General features: G+C 41.6%; 1 protein-coding gene across 1 annotated transcript in view; it reads right to left on the bottom strand.

The window, feature by feature from the left end:
* The window catches only part of CUBN (cubilin), a 145288-nt gene extending 126595 nt beyond the window's left edge, over nucleotides 1–18693 (bottom strand). Inside the window, exons 1-14 of the mRNA XM_064704204.1 lie at nucleotides 18622–18693; nucleotides 16450–16597; nucleotides 14989–15966; nucleotides 14702–14831; nucleotides 14284–14376; nucleotides 13261–13299; nucleotides 12393–12494; nucleotides 11417–11520; nucleotides 7768–7894; nucleotides 6156–6324; nucleotides 5295–5426; nucleotides 4031–4126; nucleotides 3387–3508; nucleotides 1088–1274 (exon numbers count right to left, since the gene is read on the bottom strand). Coding sequence (XP_064560274.1) covers nucleotides 1088–1274; nucleotides 3387–3508; nucleotides 4031–4126; nucleotides 5295–5426; nucleotides 6156–6324; nucleotides 7768–7894; nucleotides 11417–11520; nucleotides 12393–12494; nucleotides 13261–13299; nucleotides 14284–14376; nucleotides 14702–14831; nucleotides 14989–15104 — 1417 coding nt within the window. The 5' untranslated portion in view covers nucleotides 15105–15966; nucleotides 16450–16597; nucleotides 18622–18693. The remainder of the gene's footprint in view (nucleotides 1–1087; nucleotides 1275–3386; nucleotides 3509–4030; nucleotides 4127–5294; nucleotides 5427–6155; nucleotides 6325–7767; nucleotides 7895–11416; nucleotides 11521–12392; nucleotides 12495–13260; nucleotides 13300–14283; nucleotides 14377–14701; nucleotides 14832–14988; nucleotides 15967–16449; nucleotides 16598–18621) is intronic.
* Nucleotides 18694–19411: the final 718 nt, after the last annotated feature.

Genomic DNA, 19411 nt, shown 5'->3' with positions numbered 1-19411 from the left:
TGATTCTAAAGAAATAGCCAATTCTTACCAAACTGTTTTGTTTCAAGAGAGGCAAAAAGAATATAATTTTATTTGAAATGTCTATCTAAAACACCTCACCTTTTTTCACCCTGATTAAAAATGATCATGAAAGAAAATACATTATTTTTTCTTTGATCAAAAACTAAAAGAACAGGTGGTACAGTATGATTCCTTACTGCATAAAATCTGGGTTTCTATCCCTTCGTTATGAATGGCTAAAAATAATTTTTTCCCCCTGTGGACTTAATAATAAAACATTAATAATTAATCATAATAAAACATTACTAGCTAGATACTTCAGAAAAATAGAAAAAAGCCTAAAATAGTTCTAAAAGATTTCACAGGGGATCAGTGGAAGTTTTACATACTGTATTACATTAAAATGTAATTTGCTTTCTTCTTAGCAGTCCACAGTAAAAATGAGTGACTCTTGTCACAGGGACACTGGACTCACTGGAATGCTATCCTGACCTTGTTTAATTAAAATTCATGGCAAAAAAAGTTGTCAAACAAACAGAAGAAATTATATTAGGAGGAAAAGGGAAAACCTTGCAGTCAGTATAAAACTGAGATTACCCCATTTTCATGACTAACATTTCTTTCATTACATTTCTGTTTGAAAACCTTTTCTGGCTTTTCCTCTTGACTAACAACATCAGGACCTTTCCAGTTAATAACAGATGAAATAATATGCACAAAAGACAAACATCAATGTGTTCTTTTGTTCTCCTTGTACTGGATCCTCTTTCCCAACCAGCTTTCCAGACAACTTTTTCGGGAACAGAGATCTGATTTTAGGATGTTGGAATCCAGCCAAGGCCAGTGGGCCTGCAGATCAGCTTCATTGTTGCGTTCCTACTGCTGAACAAAACAGCCGTAAACAAAGCTCATGGAAAACTCTGACACGGAGGGAATTTGGGTTGGGACCTCTAATCCACCAAACACAGGGCTGTTTTCCACACCATAACTCAGTGGTTATTCACACGTCAGTGCCGTGCACCAAGCACAGCTGGCTGGAGGCCGCTGCCCCGTTTCCCGGGGGCAGGAGGGGAGGCCCTGGCTGTACCTTGCTGGGCAGTCTGGCACTGCGCTCCCGTCCAGGCGCTGCTGCACTCGCAGGAGTAGCCATTGACCCCGTCCGTGCAGGTGCCCCCATTCTGACACGGGTTGCTGATGCACTCATCAATGTTCTCTGTGCAATTAGGGCCTGTCCAGCCCGCATTGCACAGGCAGAAATAGCCAGAGATCGTTGCCTACAGATATAAAGAAATCAAATAAACAATGAGCATGAATACCTAGTGAAATCAATGGAGTCAGGAGAAAGACTGATGTTTACACTTATTTTGTGAGGAAATATTGGAGTAAAGAAATAAAATCTTGATGGTCACTGGTGAATACCAAAATAAATATAAAGCCTAATTAGATTATCTCTTTGGGTTTTTCTATTAAGTTATTTCTTAGCAGAGCTCTTTCAATTACTTTCTTGAAGATCAAAATTTGAATGACTAAAATCCCTTTTAGCCATTCAAAAAACTCTTTGATCATGCTAGAATCAAGTCAATCAAATTACCTAAACCTTATAATTAGCAAGGCAAGATAACTGATTTATGAGTGATTTCTCTCAAGATCTTTCTCCAGGAAGTCTATGCTGCAGTTATGTGTGCTGTTAACTTTAATTTTCATCCTGAGAAATGTTAAAGGGGAACAATTTCATCACCTTTTCAGCTTTATTCCTTTTTCTGTATGTCTTTTTTCTATTTCCATTGTCACAACCTGTACTATTCCATATAATCAAGTCTTTCCATATCTGTAACTGGGTTAATTTCATATGTTCTCTTACCTTATATCTCTTGCTTTATAGACACAATCTTTAGAGGTAAAGCAGAACATGGTCCCATGTACAAGCTATAATCCCATCTTTGATGATATACAGTGTATTGCATTCCCTATTTGCTTTTCTGTTATCTATTCATGTCCTCTGTGTCCCAAAGAGATTTTCAGTATAATGGAAGAGGGTTTTGATGTATATTTAGGGCTCTGAATGTTATTTTAGAAGGGGTTTTCTGATCTGCGTTGCCTGATACTTAATTACTTATTTCCTCTATCATGATGATGGCCAAATATAGCTCTTCTATTTCTCTATTTTATTAGATGCTTTTGTAGTCACATTACTTAAATATCTGTGTTATTATCTTTGTAGCCATGATTGCCCACTGTTCTATGTTAGAATATTTAGGGGAAGATGTCATACCATTTAATAAACTGACTAAAATGAACTAAATAGTCAGAAAAAGTACATAAGATCTGGGCAAAACAGGCCCTATAAGTATCTTTAAATATGATTGAAGACAGTATTCAGTAGATACCTACAGAACACTGAGCAAGGAATGCTGGTCAGGAGTGGTGTGAGAGGACTGTCACACTTCACATAGAAAATTGAAAAAGCACGAGGTAATACACCATGGAATCATAGAAACATTTCGCTTGGAAAAGACCCTTAAGATCATCAAATCCAGTTGTTAACCTAACACTGTCAAATCCACATTTTATGTCTCATTTTCCCTGTGCCTCCAGGGACAACCAAAATGAGGACATCTGCAGCCTAATGGGGATAAATGGGAAAAAACTCTACTGGAATAAAAGAATTAGCATTTGTGAATATTTTGGCAAAATCACCATCATAAATATCTTCCACAACAAAAACCCCAGGTCTGCAGCATGGACTTTCCAGGGCACAGCACAACTCACTCAGGAAGCCAAAATGGCCTTCATAGGGTCCATGAGGATAAACTAAACAGTCACTGTGCATGAGAATGAATTCATCCCACCAATCAGTTTAGGTCAAAAAGACTTGGTTACTATCACTGCAACCAATTCCTTTGAAACACCCTTTCCACATTCATATAAACAGCCTGGGACTCTAGGAGTGCTCTCACAAGATCAGACTAGGAACTCATAACTAACTCTGCTAGATATTAACAGCCTGAAGGGCAGCAGAGGTACTGGTGCCTTTATCATGGGTAATTCCCACACGATCCAGGGTGGTAAATTACTTTCCTGTGCCACCAAGAACAGTTCTCTCCCATCAGCACAAGCATTCCATTGGCTAGTATCAGCTACCAAACACAATTTCTCAGGCCATTACTGCCAAGATTGCTACTTCTACTTCACACACAAGGAAACAGCTTGTGGGCCCTGAAACTCACTTTGCTTTCCTCAGGTATATCCTTTGACCTTGCAGTCCCCTCTGACTTTGCCTCATTCCCAGCAGTATGTGTGCACCCAGCCTCCAGTCTCAGCAAGGCTCCCTGGCTGGTTCTGACTGCACAGCGCCGTCATTTACGTGTGAGGAGCCCAGCACTTACCAGGCACTGCCCATTGGCACAAGGGTTTTGCAGCTGACAGATGTCACTGAGAGGAGAGCACCCATTTGGCCCATATCCACTTCCAGTGAACCCAGATGTGCAGGAACAAAATGCCATGGGCCCTTGGGAGAGAAGACATAGAACATAATACCAATGTCTGTAAATGTCCTTGACATTTTGAAGGAGAATCTTAATATAATTCTAACTTGATCTTTTGACACTTTCCCTGGTCAGTGTCCAGTTTGAACATGGAAAGTGTTTTTAGTGTTGCTCTGCTATGGGTACCTGAGAGCCCAAGGTCACCCTCATGGGAAGTGGTGAGTAGTCAAGGGTATTTATGGGAAGGGGGAATGAAAAGCGGCTGTATAATTGGAAAACTGCATCAAAGAGAAATGGTGAACATCTCCACAGTTTTAGCATAAAGTCTTCTTTTTGTTGGAGCCTAAATCTCCTTCTGTCAGTGTTTGTGAAAAAGTCTGCTCGCTTTAGCTAAGCTGCCTGTAAAATCATTTGCATGAGGCAAAGCGGACTGTGGCAAAGGGGCTGCAATCTAGATATGTTTCTATAAAGTGGATTTATCCTAACCAGGTCCTCCTTGAGATTCAGGCTGCTATCACCTTACAGTCTTTAAGAAAGTATCATACCTGGAGCTGAGGTACAAGTAGCCAAAGGATGGCACCCTCCATTATTTATTGAGCAGATATCAACCTGGGTGCATGTTCGTCCATCTCCCTCATAACCTGTTCAGAGGTAAATCTCAGTTAGTCTGTAAGAAACCATTTTCTTTGTGAATTGACAGTAAAATAATCAACTGTTGAGCAAAACACTAATTCATGGTGTAAAATCATAGTCTTCTGCAGTTAAAAAGAAAGAACTGAGATAGCTGCTGAAGTAAAACCTGCATATTTATTGCGCCTCCTTCAGTGCAGGGATGGATTTTGACTGTAAATAAATCCTTCCATAGTTGCAGAAAAAACGATATATCAGTGTATTTTAAATATAGGTAAAGTCAGTGAGGCCATAGAAGCCCATGTATCTCAGCTACCATGTGTTGCCCTCCCTACACACCTGCACCCAGTCAGCCCTAACCACATCCAGACTTTTTCCTCCTGCACACCAGAGCAGCCCTTGGATCTCAAACACAACACCCAGATCCTCTCAGGACATTCAGGAGGACCAAAGCCCTGCAGCACAGCTCCTTATGGCCAGAGCTGACATCACCAAAACTTGTCTGAGGCCACATTTCCAGCAAGGCGATATCCCTTCAGCGCTCAGTAACTGGGAGGCTTCCTTACCTAAATAGCAATCAAAAAGTCAATTAGAAAGACTTTTTCCTGCTATATTTCTAGTATTGATCCAATACATTTCAGAAAGCATTTTAAATCATAAAGCAGAAATTATAAAGACTTAAGTTGCAACTTCCACTGCTTGAGCTGTACTGCAGTGGAAACACTGCCTCCTCAGACAGCATTCAGAGCGTGACAATTATCAAGGCTTTTTTTACTGCAGACAATACAGTCTGTGATTTATGGCACACAGGACACTCCTTCAATTAATACAGACAATGAAATTACTACCATAATTATGCAATCCTTGTTTCCCATTAATGATCTTGTAAAGGAAGTACTTCACCAAATCAAGGCTATAACACTGAAAACAGCTACCTAGTACAAGAGAAACCCATTTCAGAGGATCCTCTGTAGAGGCATACTCTGTACAAAGTTCATTAATAGCTGAAGCAATTTGAATATATTTGGACTCTTCATTCTGTATCACAGTATTGTGTGTGTGATATTTCTACAAAACCAATTTTCAGCTTCTTAAATCTACACCAAAACAGGCTTGTATGTGTTGAGTCTTCATCTTTTAAGCCCTTCCATAGCATTATCAGCAAGAAACCCATTTTACCTGGAGGACAGAGCCCACAGCGGAATGATCCAACTGTGTTGATGCATTGGACCATCGGTACAGTTGAGCAGCCTCCATTATTACTTGCACATTCATCAATGTCTTGGCAAGTGTAGCCATTTCCTTGCCAGCCTAAAAAGCAGCACAGAAAAGACATCAGAAAGAAAATGCCTGGCCTTTTTGGTTTCTCCTTTGACCAAGTCTTTTCATAGAGTACAACTATTGCACTTCATTAGCACAAGGGTAGATCTGTCTCTCTCATAACAGATAAAAATTCATACCAGTCTGAAAATTAGGTTTCAAACACAACAGGGTGGAGATGTGAGTATAATAATGTTTTCTTTTAACTGTATTCTGGATATTTCAGATTCAAACACACTTTTACCTAAAGAGGGTGCAGTTCCAGTCAGGTGCATGTACGTACATTTTGCAGCAAAGCTTTATTGCAACTTCACTTAAATACTTTAAAAACTTTTCCTATAGACACCACCTGCCCAGCTCAGGAAGAGTAATCATAAGTTATATGGTCTGAGGGAACGATCAGATTTTTATATTTCCTTAGGGCAGGAAACATACAGACATGAAAGTACTGCAGACAAATTATATGAAGGTGACAGGACACGATGGATATGAAGATACCTGTGGACATGAGACCTATTTAGATGCTCAGTTTAGGATGAGATAAATCATGCATTAGACTCCACTGCCTGTGTTACCTATATAAAACACAACTTGCATTTATTCCCTAGAAGACAGACCAAAGCATTTCATGGAGTTGCATCCTGTATCTGTGCTTATGATACCCGGGCAGTAGCACCTCTGCCACCCCATCCAACCTGAGAGCATGGAAAGATGAGATACCTGTGGGGCAGGGACCACATCTGTAGGAGCCTGGAGTGTTGTAGCACTGCACAGGTGGGTCCTGTGAACACGGAGGATTCGGGAGGCTGCACTCATTTATATCAGCGCTGCAGGCAGGGCTGCCAGGAGGGGACATCCAGCCAGCATCACAGACACAGTGGTACTTGGGCTGCCACAGAAAACACCACAGTGCATGTTTAAGGCGTTTGCAGTAGTCAAGAAAAAGGCAAGAGGAGTTAATTTCATAAAATGACTTTCAAACTATAAGAAAGCTTTCAGAGCATTACATGGCTTGTATGTTTTGTTTTGTAAGTTGCTTCAGTAGTTTTCCCAGTCTATTTCTTCCTCTGAATTTACTTTTTCAGATTTTGGAAGCAACTCAGGCTCGTTCATGATGTTCATAAAAGACATCTGTAATCTACCCCAAAGCTCCCAGAGAAAATAAGATCAATTATGACCTGTACATAACCATAATTAAAAGTCATCAACTTGCTTTTTAACCAGGGCAAAGAGATCATTGTAAGCAACCTGAAATAATCTTGGCCGCTTTCTTTTAATCAAATTATTCAGTAATCTATGCAATGTGTAGCACTGACATTAAAATGCAAATACATTATTTCTTTTAGGAAAACAGTTTTCTCTCTAGTAAACTTTACTAATGGCCAGATTTCAGCATTTATCTAGCTTTGGTCCAATTAAAGCTAATGGGAGCTTTATTGTTGATTGTCACAGGAGCAGTCACTGTTAAGCCAACACTGAACCCTTTTGAAAAGCTTTCTCAACAAAAAGTGGGCAGAAAATAAGTGATGAATTTTGAAACTTCTAAAAATTAAGCAAAGAAATCATTTATAGCAAAGCACAAAGAATATGTGCTGTGACTGCAATGGTGCATGGGCATATAGGAGTATTAAGGAGCACAAGCTTGGCTGGGTGGTTTGGAGGGCTGCTCTGAGTGGAAAGAGCCAAAGCTGGCATGGTCCATCTGTCCCTCTGGAGTGAACACCCTGTACCCAGATTCTCACCCAAATGGAATGAGCTGGCTTGCTCCAGAAGAGCACTCAAGTGTGTGCTAGCATCCATCCAGTGCAGATGCTTGGAAAGATTGGGCCTGGAGTCAAATTCCCATCCAGCTGACACTGAGGAGCACCAAGGATGTGCAGCAGCCACACAGTCACCATGCAGCCCTGGCAGCTTCCAGACCCCTGGTCCTAATGTGCTACTAATGTGCCACTTTTCCCAGGAAAAATAAGAATCATATTTGTCCTTATCAGCCATTTAAGCAGTAAAATACTGTAGCAACTTAGAACTCCCAAAATAATGAACAGTAAGAATATTGTATTTCAAATAAGACTTCAACTTATAAAAAAATTATTCCCAACTCCCTATGGATGTAGTAGTAGATCTAATACTGTGACAAGTACCTCTAACAAGACATCAGACATTTCTGATTCTTTCTGCCACCCTTGGTACAACAGAGGGGCTGTTATGTTGTACAGTGGCCTTTCTTGTTGTTTTCAGCAGCAGTTCATGCTATGCAGTTTTGTCAAACTCAGCAGAATTTGCTGCTTATTCATGCTGTGCTGTGTGCTGAGGTTTACACATTGTTCCTTACCCTGTTGGGCTGATCCCTTTCTTCATCCACACAGAGGCCATGCTCACAGAGGCTCTCAGATCCTCCCTGGCAGTCATCAAATTTCAAGTCACAGTGACGCCCGTAGGTTTCTGGAGTACAGGAGCAGCTAATAGTGAAAGTGGAAAGAAAAATCAAAATTTTGTCTTTCTACCACTGTTAAAGATTGTTCATTTCCATTCTCCACTTTATGGGGTGCTCCTTACAAGATACATCCATTTACTTATTATGACAATCCTGCTAATAATCATGCAGAGAGGCAAATCTCCTGTTCAGCAGAGACTCAAGAACCATTTGAGACTTGTGCACACTCATGACTGTCTGGCCCTATGGAAGAATGTACCACCTTTTTTTACATTCATAAGCACAAATCCAGAAAAAAAGAAAAGTCTAACATAAGACTTAAACAGAACATGAGCATGGAAACCCCACTTCAGTCAAAGAGCACCTAAACTTCCTTTTTCAGTTATGACCATGATATGATGCCATGTGGAGAAATGCCATGCCTGGTACTTTCACCCCCCACACCACAACAATGGGCAGCTGCTGTCTCAGCAGCACCTCAGCTTTTAGGGATGTGTGGTGGGCAAGAGGGGGCATTTGGGGTTGGTGGGGTGGACAGAACAAAGCAGTGGGTTAAAAGAAGGCATTCTACTGGGAGGATCCAGTTTGAAAGCTGCCACATGCATTCACAGTGTTATTTATAGGGCAGAGCTTTGTTACAGCATTATACATATGGGGTGGAACTGAAATTGGGAACTTCTAAGCCATCAGATAATGTTTCCCTTTTCTCTGGCTCTTTATTTCCACATAGACAAAATGTGAGGCTCTGAAATACAACTGAAAGAGATATAAACTCACAGAAAACCTATCAGATCACCATCTTCTCAATAACATGACAGTGAGACTCTTATTTGGATTCAAGTTATGTGCTGCAATGTCTGCAGCTTGCAGAGACATATGGCAGGTACACACCCTTCTTGGATTGCTTTTAAGCTGCCTAAAGAAAAGTGCTCTGTAAAAGCATTTCTCTGAAACTGAAATCAGGCTATTCTAGTGCAGCTGACCTGGACCTTGAAGCAATTTATATAAAATAAGCTGCTGCTGTCCCTTCCACCATGTCACATGCTCAGCTGAAATTGCAGTTTGATAAGTCAATTGCAGGTAACTAGAGAGTGCACCCAGGACAAGCAACCCACATGAACTTAGGCTTCAAAACCCCACAACAGCTTAATGCTTAACTGCAGTCTGCAGTGCAAGACAGCATGTTCATTATTGTAAAAGACAGCAAGCAGAACAGCACCTTCCCATCAGTGCAGCAGCTCAGCATGGGCAAGCACAGAGGCAGCAGGTCAGGGAACCAGATCACTTTTATACTTCTGAAGTACATTCAGAGCTTCATGTTCAACTTCAAAGGACACAGAAGGCAGTCCAACCATCTCCAAAGGAGGAGAACAATGGCACTGTCTCCTGTCTACTCTGGAAAAGATTAATCTGCTTCCCCTCTGAAGTTTCTCAGAGAAGAGCTTCCAGAAGTAGGTCACACTGCAAGGCACTTCAGCCAAATTGTGATGCACTGCTGCTTGGCACCGCCGTAGTTCTATCACATGAGCCATGGCATGCTGTGATGAGGGCCCTGTTATTTTGGTTGTGACACAGAAGTCTGATAGACTTGGGGACTTTCACAGCCTTTCATCCAACTGATACAGTGTCCCCTTAAGATTTTGATTGAGGAAGGTGTTTCTGGATACCTGCTTTTTTCCCCCTCATATTTCAGCTTTCCTGAGTTACAGGGAAAACCATGCAGATAGAAAAAATGAACAAGGGATGAAGACTGCATTATGCTCCATTTCATGGTACCTAATCCAGTACTTCCAATTACCTGGCATTATTTCTGCAGGCTATTGAAAGTCAGATATCACCCCTTTCTTTCCCTGCAGTCCACAATGGTGTACATAACCATGCTAGAGCATTAGTGGGGTGACCTGGGCTGTTCAGCCCCAGAAATCTTAGCAGCAATGTCCTCCCAGTTGCAGAAAAGAGATATGCAGTTATGCTCTACCTGGGGATGGATTTAGCATTTGTGGAGCACTCAGAAGCAAGCCAATAAGGGACACTAAAGATGGTACAATGGACTTGGGAAGGGACTATGTAATAATCCTGAGTGTGTGATGCAAAAGCAGTAATATTAAGGTTGCAATGACTTATGAAGAGGTCTTAGCTCATTCCATGAAGCATTGATTCAGCCAGTACCAAGGAGGGCAAGCAGTGCACCAGGGAAGAACCTGGGGAATCGTGACTGTATTAACACAAAGACAACACTTGTGAGAACAGCAGAATTTAGTCACACACCTGTACCTCTCTGAGCACAATAGGAAACAAAGGCAGATTGCTTTGTTGTTTCCCTGAAAAATATCTGTTGTAGACAAGCTAGAAACATCTTTTAAAATAAAATTAAACCCCTACAGTAGGCATCATGCTGCAGTGACACTTCAGCAGACTCTGTGCTCAAGCATGAGGAGCACTACAGGAGAACTTCCTTTGTTTGAAGTTCTTCCAAGAACTGACAAAGCACTATAAGCCAGTCTTACTTCAAGCAAATATTTGTGGGGGCTAAGATTTCTATGCTGAAGCAGGAGACAGAATTCTTTGCAGAAAGCTGTGGCATGCTCTCCAGCGTGTGTTCCCATTGCACAGGGGAGCTTTGTATTATATGTGAGAGTTAGTTATTTAGCAGATTCTTTGACATTTTGGAGAATGAGACACAAAATGTTCAGGCTGGCTTGCCCTGTAAGCAAGAACATGTTTCCTAAGGAGCTGGGCACAGCCAGAGAACAATGTGCTCCAGAGGCCTTGTGTGTGGGGCCCAGCAGAGAGGCAGCCCAGGCACCCCCTTGGTTGCAGACAGCATTTCTCCCTTTCTGCCTGGCAGCACTGTGCATTCCTTGCTCTGCTGCTGTCTCAGCAGTGCCTTTGTTTTAGGAGGGGATGAAGGCATTTCACAGAACTGTTTCTGATTTACAGAATATTCTGAGTAGGAAGGGACCCACAGGGATTAGTCCAAGCCTTAGTGAATGGGCTGCATGGGGATTGCACCCATTATCTTGATGTCATTAGCACCCTGCTCTGACCAAATGAGCGTGCTGGGAACACCAGTGATCAAGGGTGATCACCTCCTTCATCTCCCTTTGATCTCAAGGGGTAGGTGACAGCAGAGGGAAGGTAACATGGCTGTGCTCTGTGGGCATGTTGGGGAGAGCTGGTCACAGCCCAGCATGGGCCTCTCACTGCCCCAGCTACGCCTCATGGTGCAGGAAATTTCCATTAAAGCAACAGGGGGCTGGGTCAGTGGAGCCTGTCCTCATTTGCAGCCTCCCCCCAGCGTGGCTGTGTGATGGATCTGGCTCCTGCTGCTCCTCCCGTGTCACAGCAGGCAATGGCTGTGGGGGCCTTTCTGTGCCTGCAGTGGGCTCAGTGCACAGCACAGTGAGGATTCTATCTGTTCCCAGGGGTTATAGTGCACAGATGTTAAACAGATTTAATTCTAGAACTTGTGCTGCAGGCATGATATGGGGTACAAACCAGCAGAGTATTCTACATGGGATATTTGTGTCTGGTTTTGAGAAGTTACCTGTAGCTGCCTGGCGTGTTCACACAAGTGGCTCCATTCTGGCAGCCTAATGCTGTTCCAGCAAAAATCTGGCATTCATTAACATCCACTGAGCACAGGGGGCCCTAAGATGAAATGGAAAACCAGTTTATTTTCCAAATAACTGAGAAATGAAGCAAACCATGTTTAATATAGTTTTCAAAGATATACAAACCATGGGCTGTTATCAACACAGATTTTCTTATGAAACACAATAACAAAACTTTATTTTTCAGCTGTGTTTCTGTGACCCTTGCTATCAGTCAGATGGGGATAAAATACCTCAGATGTAGAAAGCATGTGAACAGCACATTTTTGTCAACCCGTCACTTTCCAACTAGAAAAGACTCAGAAAATTTTCTTATAAACTGTTTCTATCAGGAAAGCCATAAATTTTAACCTGAATCTTGCTGGGATAACTTTTAAGTTTAAATACTTTGAGAAGAAGATACAACCTTTCCATCTCTGGTGCACATATCGCCATTAAAGCATTTGCTAGTAAAGTATCTGCATTTCAAAAATTCAGAATGGCACTGATTATCTACATCCCCAGTTTGTCTTACTTGTTTAAAAGTGAATAACTATCCATCCCTTCCCCCAGCCTCCCTCTATCCTTGTGTAAGGTCAACAGCAAGGCATGCAGTGCAGTTCAGTGCTCAGCAAAAACCAGACTAATTCTCTGCTGTGGGAACTGCCAAGAATCACTGACTTCATGGGCCACTGCCTGCATGTAACAGTGCAGGGTCTGGCCCAAAGCTTTGGGCTTCTTTTGTTACACATACGTGTTGATATTGTTGAGAAGCAAACACCAACGAGTGACACTGCTGCTCTGCTGTCCAGTGCTGCTCACTCCACCCTGAGCACCCCAAAATGCTGTGCTGCATGGCAATCACCCTGAGCTGGATGCAGCCTGACAGGCAAAATACACACTCTGTAGTCAAGGAGGCTGAAGACTCACCTGCCAGTTGCTGGGACAGAGGCAAAAGAAACCATCCAGTGAGTTTACACAGGTCCCTGAGTTCCTGCAGGGGTTACTACTGCAGGCTCTCCTCTGGATGTCCTGAAATGCCAGAAAATAGTAGAAAATTATGTTTCTGCTTAGCTGGTGTTCCATTGGTATTTATTTTCAATACAAACATTCTTTTTTCCCTTCCCCCAAATTTTTTCTTGAACTGCCCTCCATTTTTTCCAGCAAGGCTGATTTGTAAAAGTTTTGAGCTATTTCACTTATCCCTGGACAAAATAATGATGCTGTGATTGCTCATGCACAGAATGGCCAAGCACTAGGATGAGAAAAGACCTGTAAAAATTAAATATTAATAGAGACTGTTTTCCAGCAGCAGACTGGGAGTCTAGAGGGAAGGTTATCTTGTGTTTTTGATTCCATGGGTATCTCATCTGATAATTGCTTTTACTGGCACCTGAAGGTGAAGCTTGTCACAAGCTCACTGGAGAAGCAGGCGACGGCTGAAACTGAGTTAGTTCCAGTACAATAAAAATCCAGTTTGAGTTTCTGGTCTTTATCTTGACAGACCAGTGAAGGGAAAGTTTACTTCTCCTTGGTATCAACTTGTTGCTCTTGAATGTACAAGTGTTTTTCCGTTAAGAAATGCAGTCTCCTACACAGTTTATATTTTGTAAGAAGGCATATCACCTCCTCCACAAATCTTGGTGCTTTTTTTTACCTTCTGTTACTAAAAGAGTTTTCCTGAGGAAAGCATGAGAAGAAAGAAATCATTTAGCTGTTTAATCATTGAAACCTCACTCTATTTACTTGGGGCTGAGATTTTCTTTTCTGATCTCCAGTTTGTTTCCCATTTACTTACCTGCTGAAAGCTTTGAAGTTTGTTATCGAGACTCAGGATCTGCAAAAGAAATGTGAATTACATTATGCTTAGTATGAGAGTGGCCACAGAGGAACTTGCTGGATACTGGTAAACTCACAAAATACTTTTCTCTGAAAAAAGAGAATAGCTGGTGTGTGAAACCAGGTGGCAGTCAGATCCAGATGAGGGCCCATTCACTGAGATTTTGGTGGGTTTGGCTGTTCAGAAAATGACAGCATAAATATGGCCCAGCTTGGACCCACAAGGCAAGACTGTCTGGCAAAGATGTATAGAGGTGCTGAAAATTAAGAATGTGAATATTCCTGTGGGAATGCTCGGGTCCTCACATGTGTGACAAGGACAGAGGTCTGGGACAGAGCACTGAAAGCCTGGAAAAGGTCTCCACATCTCAGTGGGTTGTAAGCGCAAACTGATACTGAATCAGAGAATGTGATTGATTCATATTAGCCCAATTTCCCTAAAGGAATGTCTATTACACTATAAAAATAGTTTTCTATAAGGAACTTGTGGAAACACTGTAATAAAAGACACTTAAATCAGGCAATCCTTTAAAAATTTTTTCATGGAAAAAAAGAATTCAGGAGCAGGGAAATGACAAAACTATTGTGCTGGTCCTGTCTTTCCACTGCAAACCCCTACAGCCCATTTTATCTATGGAATGGGATGTCTGTGTAGCAACTATGAAAACATATATGGTCCATTTCCAGAATTTATTCACAAATATTAGAGAACATAGGCAATACAGATGCTGACAATGAACAAAAAAGAATCACAGTAACTGGAAACTTTGGTGAAATTTACAGAAATATTTCCATTGTCTACATTTACTGAATAAAGATCTCAAAATTAAACACAGACTCCAGGCTGATATTAAATAGGGACTCTGCTCCAGTTCCCTAAACTGGGTGCAGAAATACTAAAACGAAACAGATTGTTTAATATTAGTGTGAGGAATGGAAACATGGGAATGCTGGAGGAGGATAACATGAAGGTTTGGCTCACCTTGGAGGTCAGCAGATTAACCTGCTGGGATACATTCTGCAAAGCACCACAGTCCTTTTTAAGTTCTTGAATCTCTCTGCTACTCTCTCTAACCTAAAGTGAAACAACAGAGATAATGTGAAACAAACTTTGACTTTTCAAAAGCTTAGGAAAGTTTAGTCCTTGCATAACTTTACTATTATAAAGTCCACTTAAATACACAGAGCTCTAATACATACACAATTTAATAATTTCATCATCTTTTGTGATGACATGATTACAAGTCTGCAATGGCTTACTTCCATATTAGATTGCTGATATAGATAATACAAAATAAAATACAGAATGCATTAAACACTTGTGAAAACAATTTAACTATTATTTAACTATTATGTAGAACTGAAAATGAAAATATATTAAGGAAAAATAACTATATCACCTGACTAAAAAGTTCTGTAAGGTCTTCTTCATTAACTTTTACTTTCCCCAGTGGTCCAGTTCTAAATTCAATATTTTTGCTGGAGCCAGCATAGAACACTAAATTACCCTGCTCGGAGGATAAACGAGGCCTGTTGTATATTGGGGGAAAAAAAAAAAAAGAAAAAATTTAGTCACATATCTGCCAAAGAGTAAGTAAAACAGAGCTGTAGTAAAGCCACTCTGCCCCCATTCCAGCACTTACAGGCCACCATCCCAACAAATGCATTTGCAAGCAATGGTACTTACTGCTCATAAGTGTCTCTTTTCTGCCTCTTGTTTTCATGGTGGTTTGGGTCACAGCTCAATCCAGTAAGCAATACCAGCACAACCGTGAGCTGAGGAGCAGCAGGAGCCCAAGGCATTGCTCTCCTCCAGCTGTCCTGAGCCTGAGTGAAACCTCAGTGCTGGACTGGGCTGTTGTGAGCCCAGGTGCCCTTTGCTCTCACACACTCCTGGTTCACAAGGTGCCCATTCTGCTGCCTTGTCTTGCAAGGGTGAACTTTATCTCAGACACCTTAATTAAAGATTGACAACATGCAAATCCCCTAGACATTAAATGCATGTTTCTCCTTTTGTCTTTTGGGTTCGGGAGCTTTGAGAGATCATTAAATGGAATCTGCCCGTATTTTATCTCCATGTCTTTGCCCTTTGTACAGCTGAGCACCCCTGCGTCCCTGAGCACCTTGTAATCTGCAGAAAGAACTCTCCCACGTGCTGCATCACAAGAGCAAAGGAAAGATTATTTGGCAGCACTAAAGGACCTAAATTGTTACCAAAAAATCCCCTACCCCATATGTAAAACCCACAGTGGCTGGCAAGGAATATTTGTATTGAAAGAGAAGCTTCCAGTCAGTGATTTACTGGGCAGATGACACAAGTCAGCAGTACTGAGCAGCATGCCATGGATTACAACAGCAAAGTACAATTTTAACCGAATACGTTTCCTCTGATTCACGGGTGACTCAGTCCCCAGATGCTGAGGCTCAGGCTGTTGCTGCTGAAAGCCATGAGAGATTCCATGTCCCATCTCCCCTTTGCTTTTGCCAGAGTCCCCATATTTCCCTTGCACAAGACATTGCTGTGCTTTGTTCTTCCTGCTTAGAGGAGCTCTCTGTGTGTTTTCTTTCCTCATGACCTTCCTGATATCCATGTCCATCACTATTCTTTTTAATTTTCCTTTTTGCTTAGTAGACATCTTCAGGTTGCCCGTGTTTCAAAACCCTACTGAGAAGAGAAGCAAAAGTTGTAGCTGCTCTTGCTCATAGGTAGCACCAGCATCCTTGAAGCACCAGACCTTCCTGGAAGCCATGGAGCTCCTGCACTTCCTAACCCTACCCAGTCTTCCTTTCTGTTCCAGTTTGTCCTTGTCACCTACAGATGTCCCACAGATATGTGGAACCTTCCCTGGAGCTGGGGGATTGAATGAACTCTACAGCTTTCACAGATGGAAGCATTACAAGCTCAAAACAACCTGAGAAGAAATTGAATGCAGTGACAAAAAATACTAATGTCTCCTCAAAAAGAGACTGATGCACACTGAGAACATGAATGTGAAATCAGGACAGCAAGTGTTTGTGGTGCTGCCATAGATCACATGATCTTCACTGGGAATACCGTAGTATCTTAGGCTGTATCAGCTGTATCCCACCATTTCCCCAAAAACTAGATTTACACTATATTTTATTTTCCGAGTTTTCATGAACTTACCTTGGAATTCAGAGCAGCACCAGCCTGCTGACCACATTCCTTGTGCTCCCACTGGCTGTGATGCAGGTAACCCAACAGTCACTGCTGCTGCTGAGGGACATGGAAGGGCGGTGGGGGAAGCTCCTCCTGAGCCCATCCCATGTACCTACTGGTGAGGAAGGACAAGGATAGCTCTGTGTATGTTCACCTGCTCTGCAGCAGGGAGTCTATCAGCTGTTCCTGCCAGAACAGAGAAACGTTAGGAAAATTTTCCATGTGATGTCCTTTACCAACATGAGGGGCAATATTTCCATAAAAATACAGAATTGTGTTGTAGGACATAGGACTCCATTCAATCCACATGAGTGAGATATGTTTTTTTATATCAACTGAGAATCTGTCCCTCCACCATTTTTATATTTACTATTATGCTTTTTGCTCTGAAACCTCTGTTCAGGAATAGGACAGCATAGACAAATTATCAATATTTCTGTCTAGTTGACCAGACACCTTCTGCCTCCGGGTATCCCAGCACTGTCTATTAAACTGGTGCTCATTAACACTCTTCCTGTTGATTTTGAAGTCTATCTGGTGGGGATTTTTTCTTGTTCTGTTTTGATTTTCCTTCTGTTTTAACAGTTTACTGAGTTTGTGTAGCTGTCGGTTGGATGTCACCTTGAATAAACTCCAGGCCAACTACACCCGCACTCTGTAGCAGGCTGGCTGAATGTCTGTGTACCCCAGGAACTTAATTTCACAGTCCATTGTATGCTTACAGTTTCCATCCTGGCCTTTGGCTGTGGCTCACAAAACCCCTCCTTTCCTGTCTTACATTTCTTTTGCACGCTGAGTTTGCACTGCCCCTCTCTGCTGCCTATCAGCCTTCAATTCAGGCTTCCCTTTCCAACTAATTAACTCCAATAAACCAATAATCAATGAGCAATAAACCATTAAGGATGAAGACAAGGCTGGTAATGCAAGGAACAAGAAGAAATTCACCTTCTCTTCCTGCAGGCTTTATAGCTTAGAAAATGGTTGGCCTGAGGACCAGCTGATTTTGACTATGCACTGATTATAGGATGGAAAGAGAGAGTTGGGCACCCACCTATTTGCATGACACACTATTTTCCATTTCATTAGTCCTTCCAGATTTTAGTTAATTTAGCCTTTATTCTGTGAATGCACCTCAGACTGGCCAAATTGAGAAATCTATAAACCTTTTTAAGGACAGAAGTAGGTCCATACCTTCTAATTTTACTGTAATATATTTGAGACATCATTTTTGGAGGAACATAATGGAAAACATACAAATTTCTGGCACAAGAATAGGGGCTGTTCTTTCTAACAAGAAGAGCTGGCATGAACCTCTCCTCCTGGGACAGGTCATTCATTACCTCCCTAAGATGAAGGCTCAGAAAACAGCTCTAAAGAGCATAGGTTGTGTGCAGATTTGGCAAGAGTAATGGAGTGTTTGTCTCTAATTCTGGTTGAAGTTCATCCTGTGCTAGCAGGGACTACAATTTACCACCATCTTGTGTGGCTGTGTGAAATGAAATGGTGGCATTCCTCTATTTCTCCAGCAGTATGTGTCTGCAATGCAAAGATGCTGATGTAGAAGACAAGAATTGATTCATGGCCAAAAATTCAATATTCATTAATTACTCCTAGGAAGTAACTCAAATGCATGGACATTACGAGAGTTTTTGACAATGTTACCTGTTTAAATGGAGGAAGTGCAGCCACTGGTATGAATTCAAACCTGGTTAATTTTTTAATGGAAGACTAAAAAATAATCTTTTTTTTTCCCTACAGATGGAAAAAAAAAAATAAAATCCCTGCTATTCAATGTTATCACTTCAGTATTTGCAAATAATTCAAAATCCAGTCCATTACTGGTTAAGGACCAAGTAGAGCACAATTACAGAAGATTTTCTCCAGCTGTGCTCAAATCTCCCAGTACTTCTGTCTTCACTTCCCTGGATCCTCCTTCATCTTTCCTCCTTCTAACAATCTTCTACAGTTCAAAAGTGACACACAACATATGAAGCCATACTGTTACCTCCATATAACTGCAAATTCATGGTGTAAACCCAGCTCCATACTGAACTCAGCATTTCCCATGTGTTTGTCTTCTATAACAAGAGCTCTATTATCATTATAGCACAAGGGTTTCATATTGCCAGAGCTTCATACCTCCTCAATGTTTTCCATAAGCAGCTCCTCTAAGCACTGACTGTTCCTGGTCCTTGGAGCAGTCATCTGACTCCAGTTCCCACCAATCCACTCTTTTATAACAATGTTCTTATTGGCTACAGATGTGGCCTGTTAAGACCAGGCCTGCTCGTAATCTTTAGTAATTGGTCCAGCTGCGTCTCATTGGGGGATAAGATACATTCTATACTACCTTCATTTACCCATACTGTATCCCCCTACACATGTGCCTCTACAGCTCTGAGAACAACCAAGCACAAAGTTGGTAGCAGGCCCTGTGCAAGGGATCAGCAACCATGGGGTTTACATTAAGCATGGGTGACTCTGAAAAGTAACATGCCCCTTGCTGTTCCTTACCTATAATCACCTATCATCAGTCTTTCCCTCTCTTCATGAGTGTCTTGAGAGTTTTATGGCCACAGCACCTTCCCCAGGGGCTGCAGGTGCTGCAAGCCTCCATTTCTCACACCCCTCCTTAAGGATTTCCTTTTCTGTTCAGCATTCTGCCCTCTGTCACCTATTTAAGATTGTGCTTCCTCAACACAGCTGATGAAGCTCATAATTTACCTGCTAATTAAGTTAAACTACCTGGCCTGGAAATTGAGGTTTTCAGTTTTTAATAGCAAATGACAGAGTGTCTTGATTTAGTCAACTGCTTAAGCTGAAATTGATCTACTGTCCAAATTCTCCCTGGATTCCTTTATTGCAAGTAAGATTTAACACATTAGATTTTTACTTCCCTTATGAGGCTTTTATTTTAGTTCTTCTGTCT

Source organism: Zonotrichia leucophrys, chromosome 2 (genome assembly GCF_028769735.1).
Source record: "Zonotrichia leucophrys gambelii isolate GWCS_2022_RI chromosome 2, RI_Zleu_2.0, whole genome shotgun sequence".
Taxonomy (NCBI): domain Eukaryota; kingdom Metazoa; phylum Chordata; class Aves; order Passeriformes; family Passerellidae; genus Zonotrichia; species Zonotrichia leucophrys.
This window is presented reverse-complemented; position numbering and strand designations above follow the sequence as displayed.